This window comes from Molothrus ater, chromosome Z (genome assembly GCF_012460135.2).
Source record: "Molothrus ater isolate BHLD 08-10-18 breed brown headed cowbird chromosome Z, BPBGC_Mater_1.1, whole genome shotgun sequence".
NCBI lineage: Eukaryota > Metazoa > Chordata > Aves > Passeriformes > Icteridae > Molothrus > Molothrus ater.
The window spans coordinates 8,848,155-8,869,758 of NC_050511.2; the positions used below are offsets into that span (position 1 = coordinate 8,848,155).

At 52.2% G+C, this 21,604-nt stretch overlaps 1 protein-coding gene across 3 annotated transcripts in view; it reads left to right on the forward strand.

Moving 5' to 3' along the window:
- Positions 1-21,604, forward strand: part of CNTFR (ciliary neurotrophic factor receptor) — a 202,847-nt gene that overhangs the window by 169,354 nt on the left and 11,889 nt on the right. For all 3 annotated transcript variants that reach the window (XM_054517960.1, XM_054517959.1, XM_036403708.2), the window contains 3 exons: positions 10,717-10,834; positions 11,653-11,819; positions 18,948-19,111. In XM_054517960.1, coding sequence (XP_054373935.1) covers positions 10,717-10,834; positions 11,653-11,819; positions 18,948-19,111 — 449 coding nt within the window. The remainder of the gene's footprint in view (positions 1-10,716; positions 10,835-11,652; positions 11,820-18,947; positions 19,112-21,604) is intronic.

The following is a 21,604-nucleotide window of genomic DNA, read 5'->3' on the forward strand; positions in this document are numbered from 1 at the left end:
GCTGTCCTCCACGAGGGAGGCGGGAGAGGCTGTGCTGAGCATCCAGATTATCGCTGTGGGGCAGGCTTGGCAAGGATGCTGCTACTGCCACTGATCCGGTGCTGATGCTCCCAGGGAAGGTGTGTTTGCTTCTGGGGTTTCATTGTTAAAAGACCATCGATAAATTACAGGGAGTCCAGAGGAAAATTGATTAAAGAATTAAAAGATATCCTATGACCTAAAGGGGAGATTAGGGGAATTTAGTGAGGTGCTTGCTGTGGAGTGGAGCTGGGGATGGTAGAGAGGGAGCAAAATGAAAACAACCTTGCAAAGGTGGTGATTAGAGCAGGTGGAAACAGTCTCTGTAAGTGAATTGGTTTGTGCCTCACGTTTTGCTTTGCAAATGCTGGGCTCTCACACACGATGGGAAGGGGCTCCCTAAGCTGGAGCTGCCCCGCAGCACATGGCACAAACATCCCCTGGGGTTTGCCCACTGCTGCTGGTGGGGATTTAAGCGTCGAGCCAGGATTTGAGGAAGATGAGCGTCATGTTCATAAAGCAAAGGGCCTTTTTTTAGCTCGATTTCTTTACAGATGGGCTGGATAATGGAACCTCCCTTGAAGCCAGCTGAGTTAAGGACACGGCTATTACTTCCAAATGCAGTGAAGTTCGGAGCTGTGTGACTTACATCATCCCAAGGACCTCATTGCCTTAAGAAAAGAATGAGGCCAGGGTCTGATTGAGGCCTGAGGATAAAAAAACAGACATTAGTAAAGAGAGCAGTGGTATTGAGCAATGCTGTTAGCTGAGCTGGTATTGCAGCCCAACACCTCCAGAAATGTCACACACTTTTGTTTTTCATCTGCTTGAAGGACACATTTTGGGTGAGCTACAGAGACTGATGCTCTTGCTGCCTCCACCCCAAGGTACCAACAGCACAGGGGAGATTTCAGCTTGAACTGGAAACACTCATACTGTTAGTGACATGTCTGATATTTTCTCAAAGACAGAGAGTGAGCAGATAAGGACTGGTGTGGAGACCTCATTCCTTATGATAAATTAGGCATCTTCCCAAGTGCCTGTCATTATTGGGCTATCATCATCCCTGAGCAGCCAGAATAGCACCACAAACCAGAGCCACCCCCTGTGGTGTCCATCTCAGCTCCAGTGCTGTGATTTTTCCAGACTTTATCATGCAGAAGCGCAGGTGGGATGAGTCAGGTACTTCTCTGGATGTACCAAAGGAGGCTGACTGCTGCTGGGAGGACTCTCACATATCCAGGGTGGGAACAGCATGGGGAGTAGCTCGTCCTGGTCCTGGGTCAGTTCTCTACACCCATCTCCAGCATCTCCTTCGGCTTCAGCCCAGCTGTTTTTGCAAGGAGCTTGCAGGTGGTTTCCCAGCAGGACTGCAACAATGACATGAACCTGGGCAAAGCCACCAGCATTACAGGGGACAGGGCTCTCCACACTCACAGCACGGTCCTGGCAGCAGAGGGACAGGCACAGACTGCAGATCAGCCCCAGGAGCAGAGCAGCATCTCACCAGGACATTGTGTGGAGCAGAAGGGCAGCCCCAAGGATGTGTGTCACTGGCCAGGGGATGCTGAGTCTGTGTGAGCAGACCCAAATTCAATCAGGATGGCCAAACACAGGATGAGCAAATGGCTCCTCTGCCTGGGCACACATCTGTTGCACTGTGTGATACAGATGCCCACTTTTAAGCCCGCTGTCCTGGCTGAATCCAAAGCAGAGCAGTCAGTACAGGCTCAAGGGCACCATGGGTCTGTCCTGTGAGGGGATGGAAGAACAGACTGTGGCATATTCCTAGCAGAACATGTGGGTGAAAGGAAGGAGAGGGTGGTTTTCAATAAGTGCTAAAGGAAAGGAACTTTACATGCAAAAGCCAGTGCTAGTGTGAGGAGAAAGGGGGTGTATCTGCTTACTAACCACTCCCATCAGCTCCTCCTGCCCAGACAGGAGAAAACCAAAAATATTCTCCTCTGCTGCTGAGAGAGTCAGAAACCTCTTACTTCTTCCTCTCCATTTCCAATGGGGTGAGAGGCCTCTCTGCCAGCAGGTACTTCCCTCACTGAGGAAGAGAAGAGCAGGGAAGGGGACATATCCAAGCTGCATGTCAAGAGAGATGAAGAGACAGGAGGCATTTTTGGAGAGCTGCTGCCTGTTAAAGGCAGCCCACACTCCCCCACGGGGAGATAGCTGGTAATATTCGTGGCTAGCTTGTTGCTCAGTGCATGACAAAGTGCTTATGGCTTCCCTCCAGAGGCTCCTCCTGGATAAATATACAACTTCCAGGAGTTCTGGTGGGACAGCTTCGCCAAGGATACATGGCTGTTGATGGTCCCAGTTGTGTCTGATCACACCTGGTATTCTCCCTGTCTTCTCCATCTGGAGAGAGGATGGATTGCTTTCTTGCAGCTGTTAAATAAGGTGGTGGAGGGGGCAGGGGCATTGCATGGTGTAGGCTGTGCAGCGAATTTCTGCCTGGAGCTGGGAAAAGAGGGAGAAGGGAGTGCTGAGTTCTCTGCTGCATGCAGAGCAGACATGGAGGCAGGGGACCCTCGGGGTCCTCAATACCTGAAGAACTCTTGGGATCACCCTGCATTCCCCCTGCATGACCAAAAAAGGCACAGCTCTCCCTCTCAGCACACAGGGATGTTTCCTCTCTGTGGCTTTTCCAGCTGAGCTCCCAAAGGAGATTGTCAGGGGTCTGCAGGCTGCTCTGGTCAAACCTTTTATCAAGGAAGGCAGCTGCTTCTCCCTGGAGACCAGGGCTGTGATGTGCTCCCATGTGCCCTGACCACCACCTCCTTGGGGTGCGCAGCAGCTGCTGGGGAGCCCGTGAGTTACAAGGAAGCATCTTGTGCCTGCATTGCCTGGGCACAGTGCATCCAGCCCCATGTCGAGGAGAACAGTCCCCTGGAAGGAGAAATTAATTTGGCAGGGACTGGAAAACCCCATGTAATTCATGCCCTTCATCTTTCCCAGCCGTTTTAGAATAGACAGGCCCTGCATTTGGGTGGGTGGGATCTGCAGGGCCATGAAGCTCTCCTCTCCAATTCCCAGCTGTGGAAAGCCCTGAGAATGTGCAGAAACTGAGAGCACATCAGCCCCCTGCTGTCCCTTCCCCGCTGCCTGGGCATGGCAGACTGGCATCCTGGAATGCTCCAGCCCTGAGCTGTAGGCAGGGATATGCTCTCCATCCCCGGAGCCTCCCAAGGCCCCGTTTGCCGGCACTTTTCCCTCGTTTGCTGCACACTCCCTCACCCCAGACCGCTCTCCAGGTCTCCAGGAGCTGGACGGGGGCCCGGCACAGTCAATCCCAGAGCAGCCGGTAACGAGGTTCGGTCATTACTGCCCGGGGCTATGTGCGAACCAGTGACCTGGCTCTGAAATGGTTTATGTTACATGCAAATCCCCTCGCAGAGGTGTTGGGGGAGGAAAAGCCGGCCTCGCCGTGAACTCCCTGGGCTGTGATGAGCAAACCCCAGCGCAGCAGCGAACTTCCCGTGCCCGGCGCTGCGCTGCCGCATCCCACCGCATCCCGGGTACCCATCCCCGGGGTACCACAGCGAGCACCGCGGCCCCGGCCCCGCTCCAGGGCTGGCGGTGCTACTGTTATACACAAAACAATAATCAGCTGCCGTAACGAGGATGCAGAGTAGCTGAGCTGGCTTCCCTGCTGTTGTGCCGGCTCCAAGTGGAAACAGCTGCATTTGGTTTGGTTAAATGTTTTATTTACTCACAATTATCCCAGATAACAGGTTTGCGTTCGTTTGTTCAATATTTAATATTGTTTCAGAGGAAAGCTGCTCTTCGGTTTCTGATGGAAGACTGGGGTGGGTCAGAAGGGATTTCCTGCTGTGGTGTGGTCCCAAGTGAAGGGTAGAGGTGTCCTGCATCCCTGCTGTGCATCACTCCCTAAGGCACCCGGCCTAGAATGCTGCCCCACGGGAATAAAGTCACCTCCAGGAGCACAGCTGGGCTTGGAGTGCTGGTGTGCTCAGCGGGATGGGCATTTCCCTGGGACAGCAATGCTGCCAAGCACCAGCGCTGCCAGAGGGAATGGGAACAAGAGAGTCTGTCATGGGTTTGGGATGCCAGGTGGCTTCTCCTGCCTAAATCACCTTCCTGTAGCATCCTGCACCTTGGGGAGCACCTCCAGCAAAGGCTGCCATTCCCAACAAACAGCCCACCTTGTGTCAGGGTTGCCAGAGCCCCTCTGCTCTTTTGCTCTTCCCTCCCACAGATCAATGCTGTGAGGTTTGCTTGATAATTTTCTGAAGGCTGGAGAATGGTCAGGTTTGAGGAGCAGCTCTGCTGTGCTGGTAGCAGCACGGCCTCATGCACTGCAGGATGGAGCAAACTCCAGTGAGACTGTGATCACACTGGGAGCTTCCCCTGCCACTTTTGCTCAAAGTGGGATGCTTCTCTTCTCTTCTCTTCTCTTCTCTTCTCTTCTCTTCTCTTCTCTTCTCTTCTCTTCTCTTCTCTTCTCTTCTCTTCTCTTCTCTTCTCTTCTCTTCTCTTCTCTTCTCTTCTCTTCCTTGCCCAAAAATTTACAGCATTGCCTCTTGCTATGCTCTCTGAATTTTCTGCAAGGGAAATGAGAAAATCCATAGCTTGGTTTATGAGCCCCAATCAGTGTAAAACAGGGCCTTTTAGAAATTTATCTGTTGCTGAGTCCACTTTTTTCTCCAGCACCTTCTTGGGGAATAAATTCTTGCTCTTTGCAGCTGGGGAGATGGCTCTTAGGTGGCAGCAGGGTCAGGGGTCTTTGGCTACAGCTGCAGGTGTCCCTGGCCCATTTTGGGAGCTACCAGGGAGGTGCTGCAGTGTTGAGTCTGAGGGCTGGGCTAGATGCTGGCTGAATGGGGGCAGCTCTGGTGATCAGGAATGTCCCCCTGAAGATGTCCATTTGCTAAGCTTGGGGTGGCTTAGACTGAAAGGGAGAGACATAAACCCTGTCTGCATCACTTGCCCAGGTCACCCAGGAGGTCAGTGAGAAACAAACCCATCTCATCCTGTGCCCCTGCACCCCTGGGTTCTCTAATTCTCTCTCAAATGAATTTTGCTGCATCAACTAAAAAAAAAAAACAAAAAACAAAAAAAAAACCAAAAAAACCAAAAACACAAAACCAACAAATTAAAAACACCTGCTCTATCCTTCTTGAAGAAATGGTGGTTATGAGCATGATGTTCCCAGAACGTAGGGAGGATCACCTGCTGTCCTCTGCACCCCTTCTCATCCTCACACTTACCCAAGAAGAACAGATGGTCAAGGGGAAACAGACCAAATTCAAAGCTTCACCTCCCTCCCTTTCTCCAGCAACAAAACACAATTGCACCCAAACATTTGGGTCCATGGAGGGGACTGTCCCCAGCCGTAGCCATGCTGCACTCCAGCACAGGTGGCACATGGCAGACAGATGCCCCCCTGATACACCTGGCAGTAGAAATATGATTTATTCATCATTGTTTTCTTTGTTGTTTCCTGCCAGCCCCCTGTACACAAACAGGCTTTTAGAAAAGCGGCGTTAGATAAATAATACATCGTGCTGGCAGCCAGCATGTGCATAACAAAAGCATCTGTGTGGATGCGTGTGTGGAATAGCAAGGTCTGCTCCTCCTGTGCCCACGTGCTCAGTGCTGGCATCTCATGCCCAGGTGGATTCCTATTGTGCTGTCCAAGCCTCTGCAGCTTTGCTCTTGGTCAGTTGGGTGGCTTTTTCTCTGTATTTTGTATTTCACACCACACCACTGGTGTGAAAAAAAGGTCACTAGGTGATGCCAAACTCCTGCTGCCAAACTCCTGCTGTTTGCACCCCACGTGCCCACTGGACCAGTGCCCTCTGGTCCTGCTGTGGCACATGGGGTGCAAACAGCAGGAGTTTGGCAGCAGAACAGCACTGGTTGTGGGGCTGTCCCCCCGTGTGGGGCAGCACAGGGCTCCTGCCCATGTGCAGGCAGGCTGTGTCACAGCTGTACCTCTAGCTCAAGCACATGCTGCTGCCATGGACCCTGGAGTTTTTGCTGGCCCCAGACTGAGATGATGAGTTATGCAGGTGACCCCAAAAGCACACTATGGGCTCATTATCCCCCATCAGCCCAGCGCCTGAATGTGCCCCGAGTGCACCAGAAAAAATACCTCCTACAGAAGTGTTTGAGAGGCCTCTTAAAACTTTTATTGGTGCTATTTTTTGTATCCTTCCACCTGTGGAGCAAGGCATCTTTAGTGCATTCAGCCCTCAGCAGGAGAGGAAAATTATAACTGATCCATTTCAGAAACCTCTAAAAGTGACCTAAAATAACTTTTCTATATATAAAAGTGTCATGATTTTAATGTCCATTATCTCATGACCTAGCAGAGCTAGGAAAAGCTCTTGTAGATCATTTTTAGTGGTTTCTAAAATGGATTGGTCACAGTTTTCCCCTGCACAGTGGGACTGAGGGTACAAGGACAACTGGGCTTTAGAGATGAGGAGGGAAACAAAAATCGGTTTCTGTGCTGGTGTATCCAGAGCTGTTTCATTCCCCAGGACCACACGTGGTGCTGTCCCCAGCTGAGCAGAAGTCCTGAAGCTGGTCAAGTGACAGCTATTTCCAAAAAGCTGTAGAGACAGAGTTAAATGGATGCAAAGCATGGGGTACTGTGCGGCGGGAAAGCCAGCTCTATCCCTGCCACTGTTTTTTCAGGGATCTGCGCAGACAGTGACCCTGGCACCAGCTTTCACTGCTGTGGCAGACCCAGATTTTGCAGGAGCATCTCATAGTTTGTGAGCCATGTGCCCAGATGGGATGTGCTCAGCTGTGAGCCTTTCTTCACCTTACCCAGGGCTTTTGCAGCGAGGCTGGTTGCAACCCAAGCCTCTGGGAAGCTGCCACAGCCAGGCATTAAACATGCTGGGTTTTCAGAGAGGACATCAGCAGAGCACATAGGAGAAGTGGCTCCCTGCCATGCAAGAGGTTAATAGACAGATTAGAGAGGGCAGGCGCTGTTTGTGGCAAAAGGAAAAGAGCCCTGCTTTTACAGAGTTCAGCAGCTCCATGAAACAACACAGATGTAAATATTTGCCAGAATTAGGGAGGCTGTGTGCAGGAGCCCAGGGAGGAGTGCCCAAGTAGCTCAACCTGTTGTTTAGGCTGTTTGTGGTGTGGGGCAGGTGCTGAGAGCTGGACATCATCTGGGGGAGGATGGAGAAGGTTGGAGCAGGACACCCCACACCCAGCAGCACTGCCTAAAACCTCAGGGCAGAAAAAGCCTTTAACGCTGCTCCCTTGATGGCTTTGTTTTCCTCCACTGCCTTTCTTACTCTCTCTGTTGGCCTGATGGGCTGGCCCACCTCCAAAGACAGCATTACAGCACGCTGGATCGATTGGAGCCTGCAATTTTATTTGCTGTCTTTAAGAGCCTTTGATGGGCAGCATGAGCCGTGCCAGTGAGCGCCTTTCCTGGGAGAGGAGGGGAGAGGAACAAGGTTGCAGGCTACCATCTCCCATAGCGGGATGAGGAACCTGCCACCAGCTTGGAGAAGACACCAAGGCTGGGTGGGCAAAGAGAGCCCTCCTGATGCAGCAAGGCAGCTGGGAAGGGGCTTGCAGCTCCATCCTTTGTGGTGCCTGGCAGTGGTGGCCATGGTCACCCATGTGGTGTCATGGTCACAGCCCCTGTGGCACACTGCACGGGCCTCACACTCTGCCATGAACCCTCTGCCTGTCAGGGTGGAAAGGGGGCTATCTGCCTGGCAAATCCCTCTGGGTATGCCTGCAGCTCTGGGGCTGATGGCTCTCTGCAGAGATGGAGGTTGCAGGAGTGTCTATGTGAGACAGCTTGTGTCTGCCCAGATAAAGAGGACAAAGGTTGGGCTGAGACAGGCTCCATACAGCAGCTTCCCTTCGGCTGCATCTGTCCTTGAACTCTGCATCAGGAGGGCAGAGATGCGAGGATCATTTCGTCTCCCTTCCCCGGGCTCTCCTTCCACCTCTGGCTTGCTGAAAGACACCAGAGGATAAGAGGTGGAGCAGGCTGGACACAAGAGGCTGGGGTTGCTGTTGGGGGCCAGCCTTGAAGCAGAGGGCAGGATTTTCACGGCGCTCAATGCTGTGGAAATGGGGCACCTTCAAAGGCTGCTGCAGAGTGGGGATCGAAGCGGGATGAGGATGCGCAGCCCTCCCTCCTCCTCCCAGCCAAACGAACCTGGAGGAGTGAGCCCGCCCCAGCCTCCTCAGCGGAGGAATTAGCACAGATCACCAAGAGCCAGATCCGGCGTGATACTGGAGACAACAGATATAAATTATCCTGAGGTGGACTAATTGTGGCGCATAGCAGTGCAGCATCTTGGGCCGTGCCGGTAGCGCTGCACCCTGCAGGACTCCAGGAATGCTCGAAAAAACCCCGCCTGCTTCAGCCCGGCTTCCCTGCGACTCTCGGTCACGGGAGGAGCATCTGAGCACAGCAGAAAGTGTGCGAGTCGCCTACGGTGGCATCCCCGGTATCCCCAGCATCCCCGAGCAGCAATGCCAGCCCATCCCGGTTTGCCGGGCGCCGGGCAGGTGCTCTTAGCCCACAGTGCCACCACGCGGTCACCCGGCACCCAGAGGCTGTCCCCAACCTCCCTGCACCCCTTCAGCCCCCCCGGGACAGCCCCCGACCCCCCCATTGCACCCCGCAAACAGCAGTGCTGCCCTTGCCCAGGGCAGGCAGGGAAGGGGTTAAGGAGCCTGCGGGGAGGAGGAAGAGAATGGGGCTGGAGCAGGGATCAGGCCCTTGTCTCTGGCTTTGCGATTAGCCATTCTGTTTTGATGTGGAGGGTCTGCTTGAATAATTTAACCCGGAGGCTCATTAACCAGGCTCTGGCCTTCGTCTGCCGGCTGAAGGCTGAAATGGCCATTAGGAGGAACACGGAGCGGAGCGGAGCGGCACAGCCCGCCCTTCCTCCCTCCCTCCCGACGGCCCCCTCCGCTCCCTGTCCCTCTCCTCCCTGCTCCCTGGCTCTGCTGCACTTGGCTCCCTTATCAGCTGCTTGCCTCTAAGCCCTGCCCCAGGGGTGCTGGGGGGTGCGCAAAGCCTGTGCCTCAGTTTCCCCGCTGTAGACCGTAGTAGGCTGTAGATTCCAGTCGCAGCTGGGGCTCATTCCCGAGAAAGCTGTGCCCCTGGTGTGTCATGCCAGTGACACCTGGGCCCCGGGGCTGGAGGGGCTCTGGGGCTGCCGGGTCTGCTCGGTTTGATTCAAAGAGCTGGCTGGGAGAGAAGAGTACATCCTGGAATATTCCCAGTAGATGGATGGGGATGAGGGCTAACAAAGGAAGGGAAAGAGGGAGAACCACAGCATCAGACAGCCTTTCCAAGGGGAATCCTGGTGCGCATCCAGCCCAGAGAGTGCATTTTATGGCAAGACACTGTGCCAGGGTGCTGTTCTTAACTATCAGTGCAAGTGCCTAGGTACCAAGAGGAGTTGACTTCGGTGTCAGATCAGGTAAGGTTTTTACCAACAAAGGCAAAATTTATCAGCCGAAAGGTATCAAATCTTGTTCTTCTCATGCACCTTCCCTCAGCATTTTGCAGAGATTTCCTGCAGCCCTTGCTGTGCTCCTGCAGAAAGCAGAGTGCACTGCCCATGCATCCAGGAAAGCCAAGTAGAGTGTGAACACTTCACTGGATTTAAAATCCCCTTGTGCCTCCAACCTCTAGGATCAGCTGACAAGGCCAGAGTGTTGCAGCCTAAATTGCTGCTAGTAAAGCCCAAGGCAAAGAAGCAAAAATGGCCTCTGTATTATATCCACAGATGTTGAATTCAGCTGTGCGGTGAGATGTTCAGGTCCCAGCCCACACATATGGAGAGTCCCCCTTACCTTCTCCAGGGGTCTGGGGGCTGACCCTGGTCTCAGGGCAGTACAAAGATCAAGGCCAGTCAGGGAAATGGGGGGGAGTGGCTCAGGAACACCTATGTTCAGACAGAGGAGCAGGGGAAGGAGCCAATGGGGTGTAATTTAGGAGGTGCCTCCCAAAGCTTCCACACCAGAGGAAGGTTGCTCCCACTGGGTGCTCCCGTCCTGTCTCCTGTTGCCTCTGTGTTTCTTTGGAGGCAGTGCAGTAGAGTCAGAGATGCTCTTCCTCATGCCAAAAGTGTTAACGCTGTTAGTCCTCTTGCAGAGCTGGATTTTCTCCACTGGTTTTGCATTGCTCCTCCTCATCTTGCCAATGGTCCTTCTTCCTCCCTTTGGTGACCTCTGATCATTTGCAGGATCATCCCTCGATAAGTTTATCACTCCCCAGGGATGTGGCAGAGAAAGCTGTGAGCAGTGTAGATTAATGGGGTCAAGAGAGCAGCACCTCCTCCTCATCAGCAACATCTGTGTCACAGCCTTGAAGACAATTTCCCCTGGTACCTGCAAACCATCTCTATCACTCCACCCCTTATTAGAAGCAGTGAGCTGCCCAAGGAGAAGGTGAGCTTTGCACTGCCGAGCCCAAAGCAAGGTGCCATGGAGGACCTCAGCAGAAGACATGGGACAAAGACCCCCAGATCCTTCCAGCATCTGATAAACACAGACCAGGCTCCCCTTGCAAACTCTCCCCTCCCAGTCTGGCAGCAGCTGGGAGTGGTGGGTTGTCCCTTTGCTCAGAACTTGGTGATAAGCCCACCTCAGCAGGTAGGCTTATTAATTAATTAACCTTATTAATTAGGTTAATTACCCTTTCTCTTTCCCTGGCAGCCCCCCCAAAGGAGCCAGTGCTGATGTGCCGGTCCAACAACTACCCGAAGGGTTTCTATTGCAGCTGGCACCTGCCCACTCCCACCTACATCCCCAACTCCTTCAACATCTCTGTCATGTAAGTGTCTGGGAATAAAGGGTGCAGCAGGGTGAGTTTCAGTCCCTGCAGCCTGGAGCAGGTCTCAGGTAGTGCCATGAATTCTTGGGGCAATGGGTCTGACCTGGGTTGAGCATCTGACATCAGTGTCCCAGAAATGGGCATGGGGAAGGATTTTCTGAGGACATATAAACTGCATGTTTGGAACCAGGACTTTGTACCAAGAAAGTTTAAATTTCCTTAGAAGGGACCAGGAAAGTCCCCATCCCCCTGGTCCCTTTTCTGTGCTTCCCAAGACCATTGTCCCTGCACCACTTGTCTGTAGTGGATGTTATGCCCACTGTTTTTTGGCACATTTGGCACATCCATGCTCTTTCCTGGTGTAAGCTGGATGTTGTTGGGCAGCAGCAGTGTCTCTCACCTAGAACTAGCCATGGCATGGCCATGGCATTGCATCGTTCCCTATCCTGAACCAGAGTTCTGGCACAGCTCTTATAGAGGCTGATGCCATGTATTATCTTCTGAGGTTGTGTCACCATCAGGAGACCTTGTTCCTCCCATGGGAGAACCAGAGCCAAACCCAACCCCAGCAGGGTCCCATTCTTTCCTTGGGGCCAGCATGAGGATGTTCACTGAAGCCTCTGTGTAGGCTTGGGAGAAAACCTCATACACAGGAGCCCACACAATTCCCTGGCAGGAGGAAAGCAACCACAGCAAGGGCTGGTGCATGGGGACCATTGTCTTAGTGGGCATGCAGAGCTGCACAGTCTGCCTCCTTCCTCCAGCAACTTGGGTAACAGCACCCACAGGTAACAGCTCTTCTCACCTCTGCTTTCCAGACATGGCACAAAAGACATGGTGTGTGAGAAGGATGCTGTTCCCAAAAACAGGTGTCACATCAGATACCTCCAGCTCTTCTCGACAGTGAAGTACAAGGTGACTCTGACAGTCACGAATCCTCTGGGCAAAAACTTCACCACGCTCACCTTTGACGAGTTCGCCATAGGTAACTTCCACAGCAGCAGCAGGCGGTGCTGGGGCTGGCTTGCTTTGCATCATCCCTTGGGAAGACGGGAAAGGGAAGGGACTGGCTCTCCAGGTGGAGGTTCTGGATCCTCAGACCCCGTGGAGATGGGGCCTGAGCCACTCTGGCCTCCTCCCTGAGCCCCCTCCCATTCCCAGGGCCCTGCTGGTGCCTGAGCATCCTGGGGGAGCCGGGCAGGATGCCCACAGGCAGCCTCCATGCTGGTCACATCAGTGGCCTGGTGTCATGTGTGATCCCACTCCCAGTGGTCAAGATCGCCCATGGTTGTGGAGTTCTTCCCTGTTTGGGGTGCTGGGAAAAAAGCTGACATGTATTAGGGCAGAGAGCTGTGAAAATTGTGAGGTCCGATGGTGTTGCCATTCTTACCCCTCAGAGTGTCCCTAAAGGAGAAGTTTGGTGTTTGTGCTGGAAGCAGAGTCATGGGAATTACGATTGGAAGAGAAATTAAAATGTCCCATTCTCTTGTCTCCATCCTCAGGCAGGATAAAGCTCTCCTATAGTCAAGTCTCCCCGGCCCTTACCTAATATTCTCCTAAAAACCCTATTCCTTCTTTTGCACCTGTTCACTGCCCCACCAGGACAGCAGTGTGGGACAGGGAGCAGCAGGCCCTCTGGGCTGGGGTGTCCATGTCTCAAGCTGTCCCACAGGGATGCTTCCCAACCATGTCCAAACCCAGGGCAGAGAAACTGCCCTGACTGCAGAGGGTGGGCATGAACTGAGCAATCCAGTGCCAAACACAGCAAAGCAGGGAGCTTTTTCCACCATCCAAAGCCAGATTACAGCTGGTGCTGTGACATCCTCAAAGAAGAGGAAAAATAGGAGAGAATGGAGTTCAGGAATACGCTGGAAAATAATTTTCTGGTTGCGTGTAGCAATTACTGAACCTAAAAAACTAATAAGTGAATAATTAAAGTGCAGCCAGTGGTTGGTCTTTGCCTTTGATGTGCTACACATCACAGCATGGAGAAGCTGGAAGTACTGGTGTGCAGGAAGAGGAGCTCCACTGCTCTACCAGATTTTCCTTTTGTACTCCAAATCTTGGAAAATATCTAACAAGGCACCAGCTCTGAACAGAACAGGGAAATAACTTTGGAGTGGGGACTGTCCTGCTATGTGTCTGCAGGCATGGCCCATACCTGAAGCTTGTGTTCATCAGTGCATTGGGAATGCTGATAACAAGGGAGAGACTTAGAAGGGAAGTGGTGGAATTTCAGTCACTTGGGTGCCTTTAAATGGAAATTGTTGTGTTTGTGGAAGATACACTCCTTAAAAATGAAGGTAACCTCCAACCTGCATGACCCAGGACAGCAATTAAGCAACATTTTCCAAGTTCCTTGCATTCCCTCCTGCAGGAGTTCAGGGCACCCTCTTGTAACATCTGTATCCCACCCATGCCCTGCCTAGCTTCCCAAACATCTGCTCCTCCATCCAGCACACAAGGGCAGCTCTCCTGGGGAAGCACACCCAGCTGCAAGCCTCGGGCATCCCAACACCAGCACAAAGCTGGATCCAGCACAGCAGTTTGGACTCGGCCCAGGTAGGAGGAGTGGTGAGCAGAGGCCAGCACTGCCCTGGGCCAGCCCTTAGCATGGGTCTACCATTGCTGCCTCTTGCACAAGTGCCTGGAAGGGTGCAGGGTGCCTGGACACGTCTCAGCAGTGCACTGAGGGGTCACACCTTCTGGCATCACCTGGCTCCAGGATGGCATTTGGGGAAGGGGTGATGGGCTGATGCTGATAGGAGAGGCCATGTCCTGCACCAGCCCACTCCCATAACCACTTCAGTATCCAGTGGCCTTAAAATCTCCATATTCTGCACAACTGTGAAATTCTCCTCCTCAGGATTTGGTATGGGTGCCATGCACCAGCAGCACAGACAGGGAGGTGACAGAGTGCTGAAGCAGGCAGTCACAGGCTTAGCAGATCATTACAGCATCTGCTGCTGCTGACAACACCACCCACCCCAAGTGGAACTTCTCCTCATGCCATCCTGGTGTTAAAAGAAGTGCACTGCATTGCTGCATTTTGCTAGGCAGTTTTGCCCCAGGTTGCCTGCAGTCCTCACTGAAGCTTCAGTGTCTCTTCCAGCTTTCTTCTCTGCAGCTGCAACCCAGGACTGTGTCCCAGCGTGGGGAGTGCCGGAGGTGTGGATCTAGCATCCAGTAGGTTCTCTGGGGATCTCAGCTGGCCCAATGAGCTCTCATCTAGGAGATTTTTCTGGGTTTCTCTTTGCTAGATGGAGGGTGGAAAACCTATGGCTCAGGGCAAAGCCACTGCTTTGGCTCATTGAGAAAATGCTGAGTGGGAACATTGCAACATCTGCACACATCCTGCTAAAATGAAGAGACAGTGTCAGCCAGGACCTGTGTGATGCTTCTCCAGAAATCCCTGGGCTCTGGTTGTCAGAGCCTGCCTTGTGTTTCCCTCTCAGCCTAGAGAAAAACATCATATCTTCTGCATGGAGGTTAAAGTGCAACCATGTAGCCCCCCCCGAATCTCATGCCCTGCTGGGGGCAGAGCAAAATCCAAAGCCAAGGAGAGAGCAGTGCAGGGCAGGCAGCTCTCCCTCCCAGCGCCATCTGAGCTGGGAGAGGACCCTCTGCTGGGTCAGGCCACCCATCCATCCTGGGCAAGCACAAAAACCCCCTGGGAATGAGTGACCTCCGTTGGTTTTGCCTCTTCACTCCTTTCTCCATCCCTGAAGTCGCCAGAAGAAAATCCCTGCCCCAGCTGCTGGGAAGATGGTCTCTAATTGAGTGGAAAATGACTGGTACTTTCTTTTGCTGTCCTGAGCCCGTGCCTTGCTGGCAGTCATGCCGTGCTGGTTATTAGCAGCCAGCTGCAAAGGGTCACTCTGCATTGTCATTTTAATGATGACTGGAAAAGCTTTTCCGGCCCTCTGGCCCCCATCTCCTATTGGTAGGAGATCCAGACTGCCTTCTTCCTCATCTTGCTCCTGCAAATTGTTTTCATAATTACATCTTCTGCAAAAGTATTAATATTAATAAAGGTGAGAGTGAGGAGGTCCGGCAGAGCCCTATGGACATCAGGCTCCAGCCTCAGAGAGGAGGAAAAGGGACTGTTGGGAAGAGGACCTGGAGGCAGAGGAAGATGCCGGGGAGGAGTGAGGTGATGTGTAAGGAGCTGCCACCTTCTTCATGATGGCTGGAACAGCATGGGGACATTTTTGGCCGACTAGGATACAGCCACAACTTCCTCACTTGTGTTTCAGCCCAAGAGGTGTTTTTGCATTCCCCAGGAAAGACAGGACAGCACCACCATGCAGCAACATCAGCATCCTGCCTCAGCACCTTTCTCCTCATACAATCCTGGGGAAAAATATGAGAAGATGCACAGCATTAAAAGGAGGAAGGCAGCCTTGGATGGGGCCTTGCAGGTGTGGATACCTTCATCAAATGTGCTGCCCGTGCCTTGTGTGACCTTGAGAAGGTCATCTGATCCTTCCAATTCCAGCTCTGGCTGATGAAGATGCAGAGCATCTCGGAGAGGCTGCATGATGCCCATGTCTGTATGAAATTCAGAGTGTTTGAACACAGGTATACAGTTGCCTGAGCAGAAGGTCAGTTCAATTCATACTACTTAGGAAGGCAGAATTAAATTACCTAGACTGACATTTGGCTAAGACATGGAGTTTAATATCCCTCTGCTCATGGAAAATGCCAGGGGATATTTAATGGCCGCAAGGGATCCATTTTAGTGCTTGTTGGAGAGACGGGATGGGCGACGGGCTGCTCCATGCCACAGGGTCTCAGCTGCCTTTCTGAACCACCAGATTCATTCTGAGACGTGTCTGACAACAGCCAGGGGCGATGGATAGCTGAAGACTCACAGTTAACAGGCGTGAGCATGCAGCGCCTTAAGGAGAAGCTGCTCCCTGATGCTCTTCTTGCACTTCAAGCCCTGTCTTAGACACAGCAGCCAAAAACCAAGAGGGAAGAGCTGTGAGTAGCCTCCTGGCCAAGTCCCCTTCCCAGGAATTTCTGATGATGCTCCCTTAGCTCCGCAGGATAATATTACATCTGGTTTTATAGCCGCTTAACCAGTACTCAGCCTAATGCCCATCATCCATTATTATTATTACTATTACTGCTTTTATTACGTTACTGCCTGCAGGCCCTCAGTGAGGACAGGGCTCTATTATGCTGGCTGATGTACAGCCAGACAGCCCCTGCCTCACCATGTGCAGGCTGAATGGAGGCAGACAAAGGCTGGGGAAGGAGGTGCACTCATCCCTGTCTGCAGGGTATAAAGGACTCCTTCAAGGTCATATAGAAATCAGAAAGCTGGACACAGCCTGTCTCCCCTCACTCCTCAGCTGGCCCCTGTGGGACCAGTCCAGGTGTTTCCCTGGATGATGAGCACAGCAGGATGAGGTCTGTCCTAAGAGATATATGTTTGTCCTCTCTGGACTGGCTGCCAGAGTTAGGTCCCCTCTCCTGGCTGTTGTGTCCCTGCTGCCTTGGAAGGACATGGCAGGAACAGTTTTGGCTTTGTAGTTTTGGGGGGATTGGCCCTGCTGTCCTCTCTGGCCTGGGCAGGAATCCTGTGGATGGAGGGACACATGAGGAGGTACCAGGGACTTTTGGTTTTCCTGTTTACCTGCAGAGCTGTTTGAAAGCTCATAGCAGCTGGGAACATGAAACTGGAGCCAGGGCAGCCTTCCTCTGTGCACCAGCAACAGTGTCCAACTCACAGGAGAGGGGCTAGGGGTCACATCCCTGCAAAATGGGCAGGTGACTCCCACCTCAGCCTCAGGGCACTTTTTTTCCTGGCTTCCTTTAACAGTCACAGTAGTATTTCTCATTGCTGCCCAAGCACATTTGCCATGGCCAACTGAATTTAATCATGCCTTCAGGCTGGCATACTAAAAATCAGGGCCAGGCCCCCTGCATTACCCCAGGGAGTATCCATTGCATCCATCCCTAGCCCAGCACTTTCCTTCCCACTTCCTCGCTGCAGAGCTGCAGTTCACAGTCATCTGCATTCGTTCAGCCAAACAGACTTTTGTTTTGCAAACCCATCCTGCTGAGCCAACGCTGGATTTATACTTTTCCGTATGTGTTTGGACTCCAAGTCCCTGTCGATGGAAGCTGATGTCCAGCCCCAGCCCTGGGATTCAGAGTGAGCAGAGGAATTGCAGAGCCATCTGGAGTAGCTCAGCACAGCACAGCCCCAGAGAAACGTTCCTGCTGCCGAGGATAAAGCTGTAAATGGAAAATTGCACCCCATCCTGCCACAGAGAGGAGTCTGTGGGAGCTGGGAGGTGGAACTGGGCACTGTGGCCAAGCTCACCAGCTGACCAGCCATTGCCAGAGTCTCTGGGAGCAGCCTCTGAGCCTGAAATGACATTGGGAAGGAGGAAGCTATCCAGCCCTCCTGGCACTCGCTGTGACAGAGGGAAGGTGGTGAAAGCCAGGGTGGTGATGAAGATGATGGTGATGATGGCACACACACAGCAGGGTGCGTGCCAGGGTGCTGAGCAAGAGGAGGCTGGGGAGACAGAGGTAGTGGTGGGCCATGTCTCAGGGGAAACAGGTCCCACTAAGGTAGCTGGGCTGTGGCTTCACTTCAGCACCCTCTCTGCCTTACCTGCAGACAAGGAAGTGTGTTCCCAAAGCATCACAGGCTGGTTTCTCCTGAGAGGAGCAAGCGGTGGCAGTGCAGGGACAGTTGCTGCAATGCCACCATCATTCTGGAGCAGGGGTGGCAGCAAGCAGCTCACATATGACTGCACCTGCCCCAGACTGGCCATGCATCAACACCTGATCCCATCTGAGTAAGGGAAAGATGCTCTTCACACACTGGCCAGCGCTGCAGGCAGGCTCGGGTGATTTGGGAGCAGCTCAGTCACCACCACCTCCTTCCTCTCTCAGGGTAAGCAAAGCCCCTGTGGGGGCATCACTTCCCACCCACAGCAGGTGCACCCTGGAGTCAGCATGGAGACCTCTGACTGCAGGGCAGGAGCTCTGCCAGGCAGAAGGGGGCTCCTCTTCCACATCCCTCCCCCATCCTGGGGAGGGGAGTTTGACGCTGACATCTTGACAGGCTTCTGCTCAAGGTGGTCAGAGCCCAGGGACCATTGTTCAATCCAGAAATTTTCAGGTCAGGTGGGATCCACTTGCCTGCATGTGGACTTGGAAGGGGGTTTAAGTGCCTTCCCAGGACAGGAAGACTCATGTGCATTGCTATTTTTGGAGTGCACAGAGAGCCCTCATCCACCTCTGGCACAGCTGTGTGCCTAGCTCCATGTGTCCAGCTCCTTCCTGACCATGATTAAAGGATAAGCATGGACGTACACAATTTTTTTTAGCTTTGCTGTTGCAATTGGGAGTTTGAGCTGTCAGGATTTGATCAAACCCTTGGCAAGGAGCACGGACTGCTCTGCAACAGGCAGTGACATCCATCACAGCCTGTCTGGGATGAGCTTCCGGCACTCTGGAAGTAGCTGCAACATCAAAGCACGTTGTATAGCTCACAGCCAATTAATATTCACCTGAAATACATGGCAGGTAGCAAGAAAATATTCCCATATCCCAAAAGCAGAGCAGGGCAGTGAGAGAGAGAGAGAGCTGGGTTGGAAGGTGACCAGGGCAATCCTTCCCCTTTAGTAAATACAATGTGCCAATGCTTTGAATCCTCAAAACCCCAGCCCTGAGCCCAGGGGCCAAACTCTGCCACATTATTGTGAGGCTTGAATGTGTGTCAGACTCACAGAAATCACAGCTCACAGCAGTTGCAACGAAAGTGCAAGATTTTGGCTTGGTGGGCTCCTCATCCTTATCCAATTAGCCCTGTGTAGGAGGGACGCTCTCTGCCCTGGCCCGGTTGTTTCCATGTGTCTCCAGTGCTGTCACCTCCTTGATGGTGGTATTTTGAGCCAGGACAGCCATATGACTGACCTGGACAGCAAAAAGCGATTTGCATCTAATTAGTTTGGGGAAAGGATGCATGTTGGCTGCTCCTCTTGGAAAGCACATGGTGCAAAGCCCAGTCAGCTTTGCCAAGGGGTGTAAAGGGAGTAAGCCACAGGCAAAGCTTTGCCAATCCCCCTCTTTTCTTCTCTTACAGTAAAGCCAGACCCTCCGGAGAGTGTGGTGGCCAAACCTGTGCCCAATAACCCTCGAAGACTGGAGGTGTCTTGGCAAAACCCCTCATCGTGGCCTGACCCTGAGTCCTTCCCACTGAAGTTCTTCCTGCGGTATCGGCCCCTCATCCTGGACCAGTGGCAACATGTGAGTGACGCTGTGCTGCCTGGGATGCGAGGGAGAGGGGCGAGCTGCTCACTGGGAACAAGCTGCATTGCAAAAAAGTGTTCAGGGACAAAAAATATGTATATTTACTGCTCAGGCAACCTGGAGCCTGTTCCTCTCCTTCTCTTTCTCGTTGCTTTTCCCTTCCTCTCCACCTTTTTTGTGGCTCACACTCTGCCTACAAATGGCTCTGCAGCCTCTTCCTGCTCCGTATTTTCATCCATGGCCCCTATCTACTTTCCATGCATATGTTCTATATAAAACTTGCCAACGAGATGTAAAAGGCATTTAAAGTATAAATGTCACCACATTTAAATGTGCCTCTGCCACATTTAGATTTTGAACTGGAGATAAAATACCGCTCACCATAACTCAGAGCACAGTCACTGAGCAATTGCTGAGATGTTATCGTATTTCTTACTTTTATTCCTTGTTTCTTTAAAAAAAATAGTCAGTGAAATCCTTGGTAGCCTGGAGGACAGATTTCATTTGTTACTGCAGGAAGACAACAAACGGGATTTTCTTTTTTTTTTTTTTTTTTTAAACCTCTGTGTGCTGCTTTTATACTCAAGTTGGGTAGGAAAGCATTCTGTGGCTGGAGAGGAGGTGCTGCTGCTCTGGCATAGCTCATCCAGCATCCCTTCTGTGCCCAAGCTGGGCCAGTTGAAAACCAGTAAGGTGCTTTGCTTGATAAAGGATTTTGCTAAAAGAACCAAAAGTGAAATAAGAGGCAGCACTGGGTCCCTGGGTACCTACATCAAGGAACCAAGTGGGATTTTCTTCCAGCCAGCACTTCCTTGGGAGAGGAATGTTGGAAGAGTGGATGGGAGGCTTTGCTGGTGGCTCTGCAAGGTGTCTCGATGACTTTTTCCTTTTGCTTGGGCTTTTTGATGAGGCAGCACCATAGGTTGTGTTACAAATTGCAGTACTTGCTGATGGCTCTGAAAATAAGAGGGTTTTCCTGCTTGCTGATGGCTCTGAAAATAAGAGGGTTTTCCTGCTTGCCTCTTTGCCCTTTGCTTCTTTCCTAGTAGTGGAAAAGCATCTGTGGAGCATCCAGAGGAGTTAGAAAGCATCAGTAGAGATTGGCTATTAGTTTTTTGTAGGTTTTTTTTTCATCTGGGGAAGGAATGCCCATACTATAGAATCTGTGTAAAAAGGGGAAAATTTAGTGGGAACTGCCAAACACAACACTGTTTTTTTCACAAGGTGTGCAACTGTTGTGGAAAAAGCTGATGGTTTTACCCTGCCACAGCCAAATATCCTGGTTTGCACCCAAAATGGTGGGGTAGCCACTGAGCTACCTCCTACCTCAACACCCTTGGAGTGGCTGGTCCCTCCATCACTGGGTGTGGGGTACCATAATTGCAGAGTCAAGCCATGCCAGTCCCCTCTTGCAGAGCCCTGAGGGGATGCTGTGGCCTCTCCATCAGTGCCGTCAGGCAGGCAGTGATAGTGGGAAATACATGGAGGTGTTGGTGACACTGGTGGCAGGGCCATCCTAGCTGGTAAAGGCAGGTTTTGGGCAGTAAAAACGTAACTTCTTCTATGTAAAAATACCCTGAGGTGCAGAGAGACCTCAAGGTACCAGCTCTCCTGGTGGGTACAAGGACGGCAGCATTTCGGGAAGGTGCAGCAGTCCTGGGTACAGCTTTTAATCAATATCCCCTTGCAAAAGACATGTTCCTCATCACTGACTGATGGAGAAGAGTGTTTGGGGAATAATTTGCTCAGTGAGCAAGTACAAGCATTCAGTGAGTGAGGTGCCAGCCTTGTTTTCCGACTCCCTACCCTGCTGGCTGGTTAATGAAAAATCTGATTTGTGGATGATTTGAGGAAAACTGCCACTATTCATCAGATGAATTATTTGCAAAGCCTAATTCAATCATTTCCCAAACACTAGAGAAAGGCAGTGCTGCAGCAGCTGGAGCTGCCCTGACCCCAGACCCCACTGGTACATTCAACCTGCTTAGCCCAGCTGAGGACCCTGCAAATGCAGGTGTTTGTACCTAAAATTAACCCCATCAATGTCATCATGCTGAGAGCATGCCCAAGCCTCCCTGCACTCTTTGTTTGCCTTCTTATTATTTTGGAGTGTGTCCCTGCTCCCCCAAATCAAGACAGAAGAGGGAAGGACTCAGTTTGATACCTCCAAGTCTGGCTCCTCTGTCCCTCTTGCCCTGCAGTGCTGGTGTTGGGTCTCAGCTCAAAGGGACGAGTGCCCTGAGAGAGGATGAGGTGGTCACACATGTGATGCTTGCATGGAGGTGTCTTAATTCTTGTGGAGGTGCAGGTCTCTTGCCACGAGCTGCTCCCCACCTTGGCTCTTGCTGTGCCTACTGGCAGCTGGCACAGAGAAGTCCTTGCTTTCTATGCCCAAACAACCTGCAGGCTGACAATGGGGCAGCTTGGAGCTCAGCAGGGAGAGCAGATGTCCCTGCCTGCAGTCAGGAGAAGTTGGGTAACCTCATGTTC